The sequence below is a fragment of the Entelurus aequoreus genome, linkage group LG13, assembly GCF_033978785.1.
Source record: "Entelurus aequoreus isolate RoL-2023_Sb linkage group LG13, RoL_Eaeq_v1.1, whole genome shotgun sequence".
NCBI lineage: Eukaryota > Metazoa > Chordata > Actinopteri > Syngnathiformes > Syngnathidae > Entelurus > Entelurus aequoreus.
The window spans coordinates 40395038-40411477 of record NC_084743.1 but is presented as its reverse complement, the minus strand read 5'-3'; the positions used below and the strand labels follow the sequence as shown (position 1 = coordinate 40411477).

The 16440-nt window shown below is 41.2% G+C and overlaps 1 protein-coding gene across 2 annotated transcripts in view; it reads right to left on the bottom strand.

Annotated features, from left to right (window-relative positions):
• Positions 1-16113, bottom strand: part of ngef (neuronal guanine nucleotide exchange factor) — a 98600-nt gene extending 82487 nt beyond the window's left edge. For both annotated transcript variants that reach the window (XM_062067837.1, XM_062067838.1), the window contains exon 1: positions 15626-16113. In XM_062067837.1, coding sequence (XP_061923821.1) covers positions 15626-15845 — 220 coding nt within the window. In that variant the 5' untranslated portion in view covers positions 15846-16113. The remainder of the gene's footprint in view (positions 1-15625) is intronic.
• Between the last annotated feature and the right edge of the window lie 327 nt (positions 16114-16440).

Below are 16440 nucleotides of genomic sequence, written 5' to 3'. Positions count from 1 at the left end.
ATATGTGGCTTCCAACATATTTATGATTAATTATTATTCTCAAGAAGTTAGTTCATATACTCTGTCAAGTTACTCTTTCTGGTAAAGATTCAGTCTTATTAATTTCTACATATTGAGATCTATTACTTAAAATAACTACTTAACCACTGTTGTGAAACACTTTTAATTTATGGGAGTATTGGGATAGGATTGAGGATTGCTGTGGTGGTGGTTAGTTTGGAAATTAATTTAATAAAAGTAACTTTAAAGTGCAGTCTGACATTTTTAGTTTGGAGTAATTTATATTTTTAATTAGACATTGCATTCCACCATACGTCTGGGAGGTGGCCTTGTGAGGTGTTTGTGCTGCGATAACAGGACAGCTGGCACAAAACAATGTGTGTGTGTGCATGTTGTGACTAGTGTGAAAGAAAAGATAAGGAGAAACGTGAATAAAAACATTCTTTTGTTTTGGAGAATATCACGCACAGCGGGAGGTCAGAGTGCAAGCATGACAGCTTGCTCGCGCCTACTGATAGACAAATGATAGTTTAAATTAACTTATAGATCATCTTTAAGTGAATTAAAAGGGTACTTAAATACACATGAAGTAGTACGTATAATCTTTGAATTAGGGTTATTGATTAGCATTTAATGGGATAGTTAAGACTGTAATTTTAAAACGTGATATGCAAAATTGAACTAACCGAGAGGATATGAAAACGATGGGTGTACATGTTTTGAGTTCCAAATTCTGGAGGGAAAAAACCTCAACAAAACGTAAAACCATACAGACGGACTTGGGTGGTAGTCACGGAATTGTCCTAGGTCAAGCTAGGGTGGAAACTGTTATGCAGCCGGGGCACTGCCAACTTCTCTGAACAAGACAAGCTCCAAAGTTGTAGCCAGAACATGCTCACAAAAAACACAGGTGTGACAGAGGACGCCCACAGCAGGACGAACAGCAGGATACAAACAGACCCCTGCTGGACATAAGTGTCAACGGACAATGTTCAACACAATCTGTGAAGCATTCCTTTGTGGTCAACCTGCACACACCTTTTAATGACCTGCTTACGAACTGTGCCCTGACATTCAATACTGCACAGAAGGAACTTCCTGATGTTGCCTGACAGCACGACATCAGCTGACAACTACTGGGGACGCCTCCCAGGAACGAATGGAGGACGGGGACTGCTCCAACTGTCCTAGCACTGGCTGACTGAGGTGTGTCCGTGTGCCCTGCCACCCAAACCGCCAAAGTGTATGATCACCAATTAGACGACTCATAATAGGAGCCTTTTGACTCTTATATATGGTGGGACTCAAGGTATGGCCGCTCATGTGAACTATCCTTTCAACAATTAACATGGTATAAGATGGACAACTAATGACCCACATTGTTCCTTTGCTCTCTGTCCTGCCTACGAAACCAAAAATTTAGGTCAAATGATAAAACAGGGCGTAGCTGCCGCTGATTGAACCGATACGCAAATACCACATTTTCAATTATTTCGGTTGTCTGTTAAAAACATAGCTATGGGCTGCAATTTGGACATTCCTGCTGTAGGCTACAAGGAGCTAGCAGCTACACAACAGCTGAGCTAAAATAACATTCAAGCATATCAAATATTTATAGTTGCTTATTACATACACAAAGTCGCAGAGAGACAGAAGTCTGTAGAAAGTATTCAGTAACAAACGTGTCCGCATTATTAAACTTTCTACCACAGGAAACATACTGAACAAATACAGCAGTTACTGTCAGACTCTAATCCGGATTACCTTGTCTATCAGACACATGGTTAAAACCCACAACACCTTTTGTTCTAATTAAAGTCCCGGGGGACAAGATTACAGAAAAGACAGATCGAGTGACAAAGGGGGGAGGAATTATGATTTATGAAAGGGAAAACATTAAAAGTAGATCAATTTGAGTATGTTGAAATTAAAATCACATTTTCCTCAGAAATGTATTTCTAAAGACATTTTTCTTGATTCATTTTCAGACATCCTCAAACAGCATAGTATGAAAGAAGTAACGTCATGGGGGACGTTAATCTGGACTGGTTAAATAAGACGCGTAGAAAGAAACTTAAGGGTATTATAAACGGCTTCTACATGATACACATGATAAGCAGCCCTACTAAAATTACAATTGGATGACAAAAATCAAAGAGATCATCTAATACAAAACCAGAAAGAAGAGTGCTAAAATAAAAATACCTTGGATTAATAAAACAATTTGGATTCTAATAAAGACATCGGGACTCAGCTCTCAAAAGAGCAATTAAAACAGGTCTAAATACAGATCGTATGATTTTAAAAGTTTGGAGGAATAAAGTTACAATGTTTATGCGGAAGTCTAAGGCTGACTTTCATTTAGAATTAATCAAAGCTGCAAAAGGGAACATTAGAACAGTTATGGAAAACCAGATACAAACTTACGGAAAGAGAGCAAACAAGAAACAACACTATAACATTAAATATCAATGGCGCTACTATCGCAGACAGTCTGGACATAAGTAATAATTTTAATGAACATTTCATCTAGTCTGTACAAACTCTGAATAAAAAATCCCTCAAAATCAGTGCAAATAATTGTCATTTATTCAGGATGGACTAATTTTAGAATTAACAAATGAAACAAAGTTAAACAAAATCTTCACTGCATTATCAGACTCACGATCTAGAGATATATATATGGGTTGGACACTATCTTCCTAAAAACATATAAGGATTGTATTATTGCTCGTATAACAACGAATGATAAATAAATCAATAACGGAAAACACTTTCCCTACCACGTCGAGAAACTGCTACTATAATTAAATCCATAAAGCAGGAAATAAAGAAGACCAGAACATGTTAGCCTTCTCCACGTTATAACAAAAGGAATAGAAAATTTGAAGATAAAAAGTGGCTTTGGAGCAATCAAGGCTGCTCACACGGTCACTAAGAGGGGCATTATGTTGACACATCAATTTAATGAGTATTATATTTATCCATGAGAGCATTTTTGTTGTAGATTGTGAGGTATGGCTGTTAAAATCTTGGTTGTTGTTACGAATGATGACAGATGTAAAAAAGAGCATGTATTGTCTTTGTGTGATGATTTAAATAAGGTGTGGTTGTATTGTATATTAAGAATGTGTCCATGAAGGGGCATTTTATGACTTTTCCTAAATTTGATTACATGCTACAGTATAATTATTTTTTGATTAATTATGAATGTATATATTTATTATGATTAATTAGTGTCATTATTTTATTGCTTGATTTTTGGATCCCTTTAATTTAGGTAGCCAGGGATGCAGATGGAAAGTAGCTATTTAGATATAATCTGGTACAGAACATATCTGTTTCTGAACTTAATGTTTCTGTGCATTGTCCCATCATGGATAGACTAAATTAAATACAACTATTTAGTGAATTATTGAGGCCACAATAATTCACTAGGTGTTGTAAAATATCAAAGTACTATTGCAAAAGCGAACAGTGACCTCAAACATGACCTGTCCTCCGCCTCTGTTCTTGCTGCACTTGACTATCAGCTGCCTTTTCTTTTTCTTGGATGTTTCTGAAACTACTAATACTACTACTACTATTACTATTACTATTACTACGACTAACACTGTCCCTGTGAGAGGGACAGAGGGGGGAGGTGAGTTTGGATTGGGTCAAGTTTGAGCGTGTTGAGGTTTTATTTAATCGATATGATCAATCCGGTACAAGGATAAAGGTACGTAATGATTTAGATTGACAATTGCAATCTAAATCATTGTGTAGTGGATTGTCCGAAGCTTAAACAGGCAACAAAAGTAGTTTAGTACAACAAATGTATTTACCTATTATCAGAAGTGCAGCTTGAATTGAGTTGGCCGTGCAGACAGACCACATGTACTCCAGAGCAAACAAGACACACACAAGCCAAAATCACTGTCGAATTCCGGTCTTCTGCCAATTTTTATATGTCTCTTGTGCGTCACTGTTTTTTATCTCGTGCGTCACTGTTTTTATCTAGTGCATCATGATTGTTTTGTTTTGGTTTGTCTGTTCCAAAACAACCTTGTATCTCTTAGTCATATTTGGAAAATCTAAACATTCTGTAGACAGGTTGGCATAACTCCATATTCACCTTTGTCCCACAACTGGTCCATTCAATGGCACAAAATAGAAGAGAATTGAAAATGAGCGGACATTCTTAATAGACAAGTAATATAGGTCAAAAGGTCAGAAATTCTACGACATTGGCGTTTGGGCTGGCTGACGGGCTGGCGCTGACTGGTCTCCGTGTTCCTGTTGGCGTGTGGTTGCCGGTCGCAGTTTTTTTTTTGATCGCTTTGATTTGATTGGGTGGTGCTGGCTGTCTGGGGGTATTGCGGCTAATGTTTCTGCTGCCGTTTGTTTGTGGTGTGGGCGCCCGTGGCTGCTGGGTCTGGTGCAGGGGTTTGGCTGATGTTGTGACTGGTGGCAGCGCGCGCGCGTTGTGGTTGTTGGGGCTGACAAACTGTGTATATGTATGTATATGTGTGTGAATGTATGTATGTATGTGTGTATATATATGTGTATGTGTATATATGTGGATGTATGTGTATGTATATGTATATATGTGTATGTGTGTGTACGTGTACATGTGTATGTGTATGTGTATGTATATAGATATGTATGTATATTTCTGGGGGTACGTTCTGGGCCTGCCTGTCAGGTGGGGGTCGGCGCCTCAGGCTACTGCATCTGGACTGCGTGTCTGGAGCTCCTGGGTCCCACCGTCCATCCCTTCCGGGTGCCCGTCTTGGTTGGGGCCTGCTGGGTCTAGTCCCTGCGTCTACTGTGGTAGCTTGGTGCTGCAGGGTATTCCGAGGTGCTGCGAGTCGGCCAGTTGTTGGGGTAGTGTGTCAGCATGTCTGTGATCTTCTTTTAATTCTTTTAAAAAAAATATATTTAATTATTTATTTATTTTAATTTTTTAAAATATATTTTATTAATATTATTATTATTTATTTATTTTTCCCCCTACCTCAAGGGGGGACTCGGCAGGGCGGTTGCTGGTTGTTCCATCTCCATCGTTGGGGTCCCTGCGGGTGGGGTGGGTGGTTCCCGTGGCCCCGTGCTGGGTAGTCCTGTGGCGGCCGACTTGGGTGGGGTGGCCGGGGGATGGCCTCGCCGCGCTCTCCGGGAGTGGGCTCATGGGGGCCCGGTTGCCGGTGGGGCGGGGTCGGTCTTCCCGTCCGGTTACGGGGGGTCTCCGGGCCCCTCGGGCGGGCCGTCCCGCCTTTCTGCCCGTGTGGGGTGTGGTCTCTCGCTGGCTTGGGGTCTGGCTGTCCCCTGCTTTTCTCGTGCCTTGTCCTCTGCCGGGTGCGTCTGTCTGCTGCCTGCTGCTGGCCCTTGTGGGCGGCGCGGTGGGCCGCCCACAACCGGGGAACCTTACCTGGCCCGGACACGGAAAGGATTGACAGATTGATGGCTCTTTCTCGATTCTTTCTGGGGTTCCTGTCGCTGTCCGGCTTGGCTGCGTGGGGGCGGTGGTCCCTGGTTCCCTGGGCACCACACCTACTGTTTGTGGGTTGGGCTCTCGGGGAGGCTGGGGCCGTACTCTGGCTCCCGCACACACTGGGAGTCAAATGTATTGTACATACAAATTCACATATACTCACATACATACATACACACATACATAGGTACCTACGCTCCCACATACATATACAAATACAGTACATATTTACACACTCAAAGTTTGTACATCCACACGCACATTCATTATACAAACATACACATACACATACTGTACATATACATTCACTGTACAAACATACATATACACTTACTGTACATATACACTCACTGTACAAACACAAATACGCATACTGTACATATACATTCACTGTACAAACACACATACTGTATACACATACTGTACATATACATTCACTGTACAAACACACACATACACATACTGTACACATACAAGTACATATGCACACATACACTCATGCACATAATCATGTTTCATCAAACCTAGGGTAAACTGGGTATACCACATGGCACACTGACAAAGCTTAACCTATTGTTACTATAACAATCTACAAGGTTAATGTAGGTTGCTTCTCTTTCTTCCCCTCCATTTTTCTGCATTCTTTCATATCTCAAGTTATCATTACGTATATGTATTGTTGCATTTGAACAACTGTATTGTTGATAATAAAGGTAAAGTATTGGTATTGTTCATTATCAATAGCGCTATTTGCTCCATTTTTAGTGTAATAATGCTCATTGTCATTTCTGTATAATTTTTTATTTTTTCGCTAACTGCTTATTTGCTATTACTTTTACCATCATATTTGTACGTGTCGTATTTGCTGATGTTGCTTATTGTTGTCGTTGTTGTTGTGTTTGCTGTTGTTGTTTTTGTTTCTCTGTCTAATACCCCTCTTGTCCCCACAATTTCCCCTTCTGTCTTCCTTTTTTTCTCTTTCTATCCCCTCCTGCTCCGGCCCGGCTGCACCAAATGATAATATAAATACATTTAATAAAGCCAAATACAAATAAGGCAAAAATAAGTAAATCTGAACAGCCGATATGGGCATCTACATCTACTATATGATTTGCCTGAGAAGCTGGACAGGACAAAAAAAAAAAAAAAAAAAAAAAAAAAGAGTTTGCATCTTCTCCCCGTGACTGTGTGGGTTCTCTCCGGGAACTCCGGCTTCCTCCCCACTCCAAAGACATGCACCTGGGGATAGGTTGTTACACACATCGCCATTCACAGTTCATGTGAATGTTGTCTGTCTATCTGTTGGCCCTGCGATGAGGTGGCGACTTATCCAGGGTTTACCCCGCTTTCAGGCCGAATGCAGCTGAGATCCCCTGCGACCCTGAGACGGACAAGCGGTAGTAAATGGAAGGATGGTTGGAATTAAAGTATATGACTTGTAAATCTACTGCTGTAAAATTATCTAAAATTGATTGAGGCTTTCAACCCCTCCAGGGTTTGATCTCAAATCACTGAGTTGAGAGGCAGATCTCCTAGCTGTCAAAGTGTTGTCCAACTTTCGTTGTCAAGGGGAGCAATTCAGCCGTTGAAAATGTTATGGGAAAACTAAAAAAAATTGGGATTTTTTTCTTGTATATGAACATGGATAGTTTGAAGGTCCTAACTAAGATGAACGCTCTGATGGTGGAACAATTTAAATTGGATGAAAAATGTGGCAGGAGTAGTCAAAAGAATAAAAGGTGTTTGGATTCTTGAAAACCTGGAATTCCGGGTAATATGGGGTATTCGGGAAACATTTTTTTAGAAAGCCAATGATTCCCAGCCGAGCCAAATGTTTTGGTACCCGAATGGTTCTGATCCGATGAAAATTGTGGGCACTGGAAGATGCCAAAGTTTTGTATATTGAAAAACGGTGTGGTTTTACTATACACATACTGGAGTTTATGCAATTCCGGAAGGAATTGCGTGTGAAGGCCCCAATCATTTCTGAAGCTGAATTTAAAAGCTATATGACTGCAGCAGTGTAAATCCTCAAATATAGGATGTTGTACATGTTGATGCTTAAATCTTACAGTTTGTCTTTAAAACCCAAGTTGAACGGACTTGTTTGGCTATGTAAAGCTTCTCATTAAGTATTTCACACAAGCACACTACACAATCATTAACTTATAGTTTTAAGAGACTATTAAACAATAATTATATAATATATAGTGATTACTCATTGAAATCTAACGAACACTGCCACTGTGTACTCATAATGCAACAGGTCAAAATACATTATTACCCAAAATGCATTTAATCGAAAGTATTTCTTTATTGCTAATTTCAAACTAAATAAATGTTTTTCTACCACAACACATATTATTTCCGATAGTGAACATTTACTTGCATTCAAGGTTATTTTTAGGGAGGAAAAAAGGCAACCTTGAGTGAGAATGGTGGGCTGAGTACCAATTGTATTGTCCAATATTATGGAAAATGATGAATTCTGTAAAAACTGGGAATATTTCCGCCTTAATAGACAAATAGCATTATTGGCCTGACAAAGACAAACATTTTAACACTGGTTTAAATGTAACTTAAATATTGGGTTTCACAACGTAAAGCGCTTTGAGTCACTTGAGAAAAGCGCTATATAAATATAATTCACTTCACTTCACTTTAACAGTGGAAAATTTGAAATTAGTTGAAATATTTGGGAAAAGCAGCTTAAAGAAAAAAAGGGGGAAAATACTGGAAAATTATGAATTACAGTAAAACCGGTAATTTTTGGAAAGTTTTCTTGAAAGAACACACATATCCTGAATGCGCTGAACGTTTCGACGTTCAAACGGGATTAATCCGATGAACGATGTGGGAGTTACGGACGACTCAAAAACGGAGTGGAAGAGAAAGAAGAATTAGAATAAATAGATGAAATGGTGTAGAAATGGGGGTCCCCAAACTACGGCCTGCGGGCCAGCATGCGGGAAATCTCAAGTTTTTATTTTTTTATTTGTCCTTTCTAATGTATTTTCTACCGCTTGTTACTCTCTGGGTCTCCTAGCCGCTCAGGCAAATCATATTTGGGGGGGGGGGGGGGGGGGGGGGGGGGTCAAACACTTCCACACAAGTCCTGACCGCACCAAACAGCAGTTCACAGTACCAGCCCTTTTTGGATTCACTCGTGGGAGTACTGGAGAGTGCTCCCCCGGGTGATTACCATGTTCTACTGGGGGACTTAAACGCTCATATTGGCAACGACAGTGAAACCTGGAGAAGCGTGATTGGGAAGAATGGCTGCCCGGATCTGAACCAGAGTGGTGTTTTGTTATTGGACTTTTTGGGGACCCCTGTCCATAACAAACACCATGTTCAAACATAAGGGTGTCCATATCTTGGCAACAGGACACCCTAGGCCGCAGTTCCATGATCGACTTTGTAGTTGTGTCATCGGATTTGTGGCCTCATGTTTTGGACACTCGGGTGAAGAGAGGGGCAGAGCTTTCTACCGATCACCACCTGGTGGTGAGTTGGCTGTGATGGTGGGGTAGAATACCGGACAGACCTGGCAGGCCCAAACGCATTGAAAGGGTCTGCTGGGAACATCTACCAGAATCTCCTGTCAGAGAGAGTTTCAATTCCCACCTCAGGAAGAACTTTGATCATGTCACGAGGGATGTGCTGGACATTGAGTGCAAGTGGACTATGTTCCGCACCTCTATTGTCGAGGCGGCTGATTGGAGCAGTGGCCGCAAGGTAGTTGGTGCCTGTCGTGGCGGTAATCCTAGAACCCGCTGGGTGAGAGATGCCGTCAAGCTTACAGTCCTATCGGGTTCTTTTGGCTCATAGGAGAGTTCGGGGAAGCCAGGGAAAACGTCTTCCGGACGGCTTCGAAGCGATTCTGGACCACCATCTGCTGCCTCAGGAAGGGGAAGCAGTGCACTGTCAACACCATGTATGGTGAGGATGGTGTTCTGCTGACCCCGACTGTGGATGTTGTGGATCGGTGGAGGGAATACTTTGAAGACCTCCTCAATCCCACCAACACGTCTTCCTATGAGGAAGCAGTGCCTGGGGAATCTGTGGTGGGCTCTCCTCTTTCTGGGGTTGAGGTTGCCGAGGTAGTTAAAAAACTCCTCAGTGGTAAGGCCGGGGGTGATAAGATCCGCCCGGAGTTCCTTAAGGCTTGGGATGCTGTGGGGCTGTCTTGGTTGACAAGACTATGCAACATCGCATGGACATTGGTGGCAGTACCTCTGGATTGGCAGACCGGGGCGGTGGTTCCGCTCTTTAAGAAGGGGAACCGGAGGGTGTGTTCCAACTATCGTGGATCACACTCCTCAGCCTTCCCGGCAAGGTCTATTCAGGTGTATAGGAGAGGAGGCTACGTCGGATGGTGGAACCTCGGATTCAGGAGGAACAGTGTGGTTTTTGTCCTGGTCGTGGAACTGTGGACCAGCTCTATACTTTCGGCAGGGTCCTTGAGGATGCATGGGAATTTGCTTTGTGGACTTGGAGAAGGCATTCGACCGTGTCCCTCAGGAAGTCCTGTGGGAAGTGCTCAGAGAGTATGGACTGTCTGATTGTGGCGATCTGCTCCCTGTACGATCAGTGTCAGAGCTTGGTCCGCATTGCCGGCAGTAAGTCGGACCCGTTTCCAGTGAGGGTTGGACTCGGCCAAGGCTGCCGGTTGTCACAGATTCTGTTCACAACTTTTATGGACATAATTTCTCGGCGCAGTCAGGGCATTGAGGGGATCAGGTTTGGTGGCTGCAGGATTAAGTCTCTGCTTTTTGCAGATGATCTAGTCCTGATGGTTTCATCTGACCAGGATCTTCAGTTCTCACTGGATCGGTTCGCAGCCGAGTGTGAAGCGACTGGGATGAGAATCAGCACCTCCAAGTCCGAGGCCATGGTTCTCGCCCGGAAAAGGGTGGAGTGGCATCTCCGGGTTGGGGAGGAGACCCTGCCCCAAGTGGAGGAGTTCAAGTACCTCGGAGTCTTGTTCATGAGTGAGGGAAGGATGGATCGTAGATGGACAGGCGGATCGGTCTTCGGTAATGCGGATGCTGTTTCGATCCGTCGTGATGAAGAAGGAGCTGAGCCGGAAGGCAAAGCTCTCAATTTACCGGTCGATCTACGTTCCCATCCTCACCTGTGGTCATGAGCTTTGGGTTAAGAACAAAAAGACAAGATCCCGGGTATAAGCGGCCATAATGAGTTTCCTCCGTCGGGTGGCAGGGCTCTCCTTTAGAGATAGAGTGAGAAGCTTTGTCATCCGGGAGGAGCTCAAAGTAAAGCCGCTGCTCCTCCACATTGAGAGGAGCCAGATGAGGTGGTTCGGGCATCTGGTCAGGATGCCACCCGAACGCTTTCCTAGTGAGGTGTTTAGGGCACGTCCCACCGGTAGGAGGCCAAGGGGAAGACCCAGGACACGTTGGGAAGACTCTGTCTCCCGGCTGGCCTGGGAACGCCTCGGGATCCCTCGACAGGAGCTGGACGAAATGGCTGGGGAGAGGGAATTCTGGGCTTCCCTGCTTGGGCTGCTGCCCCCGTGACGCGACCTCGGATAAGCGGAAGAAGATGGATGGATGGACTTCCACAAAAGGCTGTTCACCTTGGAGACCTGTTACAGATATGAGTACGGCCTGGATGAGTACGGCCTGGCAGAAGATATACACCTTCCACAAGGAAGTGTTTGACACGTAGAAAATAATCATAATGTGACCCATTTAAAATGAGACATGACCTATCATCAATCTTCACTCCGACATCACATTAGTCACTTGATTGACACACACGGCAAGCGAGGGTCTTGTGAGATTAGCGCTGGCTGCTGTGAGTTAAGTATGAAAAGAAAACAACAGACAGGGTACGCCAGAAACACTTTTTATTTGACAGAGTCTCTCACCCAAACACTTGCAGCCAAACATGTAAAGAGTGACCGCACAGTTGCTGTCTGCACAATAAAAGTGCTGTTCCATTCTCAATCAATCAATGAATGTTTGTTTGTATAGCCATCAATGACAGTCTTTAAAATCATTCTGCCTGTGTTAACTAAGTAAGGGTCTCAGGAGGAAACTGGCTTGTGAGACTGTTCAAACTACAGGTGTTCACAAAGTACAAAGAAGAACAATTATGAACATGTTGAACTATTTTTTTTTCTATTGAGATAACGATTATTTATGTATTTAATATTTGTTTACTTACTACAGTATATTATTCATGTATTATTTATTTATTCACTGTTCTCTTACAAACAGAGAAAAAGGAAATGGGATAAAATTGCAATTACATGAAAAGGGGTAGGATTTAATAAGCTCAGCTTCTTCTCCTTTTCGGACATGCTGTAATGAAACAACTTGAAATATGTGATGCATTAGATTGTATCGTATGCAAAAAAATAAAATACACACACACACACACACACACACACACCCACGCCCCCCTCCACACACACACACACACACACACACACACACACACACACACACACACACACACACACACACACACACACACACACACACACACACACACACACACACGCGCGCATCCACAGCTCCCACACGCACATAGACGCACACTCACACACACATTCTCACGCACCCACGCACTCCCCACACAAACACACACACGCACGCACGCACGTATGCAGGGCACTTTTAGGCGTTTCTCTTTTTAATGACAGTTATTGTTAACTTAAGGATTAGGTTTACAGGGTTAATGAAATGTTGACTCATGATTCTTGTATCTCACCAACTTAATTGAAGAGTATCCTCCAAACTGGAGAGTGCTCCAACAAAACAGTTCTTTACAAAAATTCAAATGAAGGTTGTAAACTGTAATACCCAACCCCTCTTCATGACTCCAAAATGTTTATAAATAAAACAGTAATAGGAGATTTTAATGAACAACGTATTTCTTGAAGGAAATTTGTACTGAGGAACATTTAATGACATATTCTAAAAGTTGGTCAATAATTCAACACCCATCCATCGATCCATTTGCTACCGCTTGTCCCTTTCGGGGTCGCTGGAGCCTATCCCAGCTGCATTCAGGCGGTAGGCGGGGTACACCCTGGACAAGTCTCCACCTCATCACAGGGCCAACAGATAGTCAACATTCACACTCACATTCACACACTAGGGCCCATGTAGTGTTGCCAATCGACCTATCCCATGTGCATGTCTTTGGAGGTGGGAAGAAGCCTGAGTACGAAGGGGGAGTACAGTTTTTCAGGTAGTATTGAAACAGCAGATCCTGTGTCAACTAACATGTCACTTGTATGTGTACTTGTAGGTGATGTAGCCAGAGTGAAAGTTCCAATTAGTTTTCCTTGCACATCAGTCTTCTTGCCAATACTGAGGACGGTCACTTCAGGCAAACTCACTTCATTGACTGATTTAGCAGAGGATTTTCACACTCTGGAATAGTGGCCTATCTTCCCACATGTTTTGCATTTACCTTCATAGGCTGGGCATGACTGATCATAAGGAAAGTGATCAGCAGAGCCACATCCGTAACATTGTTGGATGGCATAATTCCGTTTGGCATCAGCCCTAAAACACCTTTCACTGTGTATGTTTTGCTTGGTCACAATGGGGGTTGGCACAGAACAACTTGAGAAGAAAGTTAGTTAAAAAAAATAAAGTCATACTATGAGAGAATAGATGAGTGAAAAAAGTATGAGAACAAAGTTGCAACGTTATAAATGAAGTCTTACATCTTGACAGAGGTGGGTAGTAACGCGCTACATTTACTCCGTTACATCTACTTGAGTAACTTTTGGGATAAATTGTACTTCTAAGAATAGTTTTAATGCAACATACTTTTACTTTTACTTAAGTATATTTATAGAGAAGAAACGCTACTTTTACTCCGCTACTTTTATCTACATTCAGCTCGCTACTCGCTACTAATTTTTATCGATCTGTTAATGCATGCTTTGTTTGTTTTGGTCTGTCAGACAGACCTTGAAAGTGCCTGCGTTTCACCAAATACAGTCACTGGTGACGTTTCACTCCGTTCCACCAATCAGATGCAGTCACTGGTGACGTTGGACCAATCAAACAGAGCCAGGCGGTCACATGACCTGACTTAAACAAGTTAAAAACTTATTGGGGTGTTACCATTTAGTGGTCAATTGTACGGAATATGTACTGTACTGTGCAATCTACTAATAAAAGTTTCAATCAATCAATGAAAATTGTGAAGGAAAAAAGACACTTTTATTTCAACCGTACATCCCGTCAAAAGCCTAAAGACTGACTGCACAGTTCCTGTCTTCACAATAAAAGTGCCGCTCCATCGTGCCTGCGCGTACAAAATAAGAGTCTCCGAAAGCCAGCGCAAACAAGCTAGCAAGCTACGGAGTTTGCCGCCAATGTATTTCTTGTAAAGTGTATAAAAACGAATATGGAAGCTGGACAAATAAGATGCCAAAAACCAACCACTTTCATGTGGTATTAGAAAGAAAGGAGGAACTTTTTTTCTCCTCCATTTGAAAACGTGGACGTTATCAGCACTACTGTCTGATTCCAATCAATGCAAGTCATCAGAATCAGGTAATACACCAACTTATATTCTTGTCTTCATGAAAGAAAGGAATCTATATGTTAAACATGCATGTATATTCATTAAAACGCCTTAAACATGAAACAAAAACGGCAAAATAAATAAATATAAATGATATACTGTATATATCAATGTATGTATGTATATACATATATATAAATACATATATATATATATATATATATATATATATATATATATATATATATATATATATATATATATATATATATATATATATATATATATATATATATATATATATATATATGTGTATATATATGCACATATATATATATAAATGTGTGTGTGTATATATATATATATATATATATATATATATATATATATATATATATATATATATATATATATATATATATATATATATATATATATATATGATATGATATGTGTGTGTATGTTACTCATCAGTTACTTAGTACTTGAGTAGTTTTTTCACAACATACTTTTTACTTTTACTCAAGTAAATATTTGGGTGACTACTCCTTACTTTTACTTGAGTAATAAATCTCTAAAGTAACAGTACTCTTACTTGAGTACAATTTCTGGCTACTCTACCCACCTCTGCATCTTGATACATTGTAAATCACAATTTTCACAAACGTTTCACAAAAATTCCCAGAGAAACATAAACCCAACAGCCTGAGACCAGCAGCCGCTTTCTTTCTGTATGGAATGTCTTGCAGTATTTACATTTGGCCCAAATATTCCTTCGTAATGTACTTAGCAACATTACAGTAGCAAAACACCATGGTCCCCCAAAAAATGACCATAGAAAATATGCATATAACTGACAATGATGTTAAAAAGGATACTTATTTTATTATTTTGATAATAGTCTACTGTCACATGCCTGTGACAGTATACATACAAATGACAATATACATAAAAATGAAAAGACTGGAAATCATTTCATTTTAATGAATTCGATGCAGAATTATCCACTATATGGATAGATCCCTTTCTGACAGTCTTCAGTGCTTTATGACATGCACTGCCTTTTTAATTCTAGGCCTGTCTAGTTATGTATTAGGTAATCACACTTGTCTAACTCATTGAAGGCCTGTTGTAGACGCTGTGCAAAGTCCAAGCCCCACACTTTGGTGTGGTCAATGAAAATGGATAATTCCTATGGTGAACAATGGTTTCTTTTAACAATAAATAAGCCTTTACAGTATGTTATTTATCAATGTGTCTATTAGTACAAATCAGGTTACTAATTCACTCTTAATTATTTTGCTCCATATGATGAGGTCAGAGTTTGATGAGAATCCTTTAGTCATTACTCAGACAATTGTGTTATTTCAACACAACAGGTTTCTCAGGTTGCAGTTTTGCAGAACTGCACTGAAACACCTGCCAAGCCTTTGTTTCTCTTTTCGTAGGGCCTGCATCTACTGTAACTTCTCATTTAGTAGTAATACGGAGCAACACAATGCGACAACTTAGGTAGAAGTGAAGTAAAAAGAGCTAATATGATTGTGGCTACTGGCAACTCAGGTATTGTCTGTTTATCTTTACTTTAAGTTTAAAGTGTTTGAATATTTATATGTACTGTAGTTTTCTTACTTTCAGAGTGTTCAGATGAGGCCATCCTCTTCTTCCTCATTGAACGGTAAAAGCGTGAGTTCCTGCGAATAGGCTCTCTGCTCAGGCCTACCTTGGAGTCATCTTCATCATCATTATAGTCCTCAACATGGATGGGTAGAACCACATTGTTTGGATGCTTGACAGGGCTTTCCTGGGATTTTGTCCCCCACTTGCCCCTAAACAGGGCAGCCACAGACATGGTAAATGTATCACAATCTTTTTTTTCAATTGTTGTCGAAAAATTAATTAAGAAACTAGATGAAAAATAATCCACCCTAATCAGCCAAAATCCAGGAGCAGATCCATTCTGAGAAATTGTTGCTTCTTCTAAATAAATACAACATTTCAACAAATCCGGGGAATGAGTAGAAGTGTAGCGTGACAAAAACTCAGTGCTTCAGTCTTCTCAATTATTTCCTGTTGTTAAGATACACCGGCAGTCAGTGAGACCAGAGTGCTTTGCTTATTTCTACCTAAGCTCTAATTATTGCATTTATGACTCTCTCTCCCTCTCCTACTCTTTGTCCCTCCTCTGTTTGGTTACGTCCCTCGCTCTACACCACCCTGTAACACAGTGACATTCCTGAACTCAACTGGGCCTGCCTGCCTGCTTTTCTCTGCCTTAAAACACACTGTTGCCGAACCTGAAAAGTGACCCATTGCAGTCTGCCTCAATATTTTAGATTTTGATTGATTGATTGATTGATTGAGACTTGCACAGTGAAGTACATATTCTGTACAATTGAGCACTAAATGGTAACACCCGAATAAGTTTTTCAACTTGTTTAAGTCGG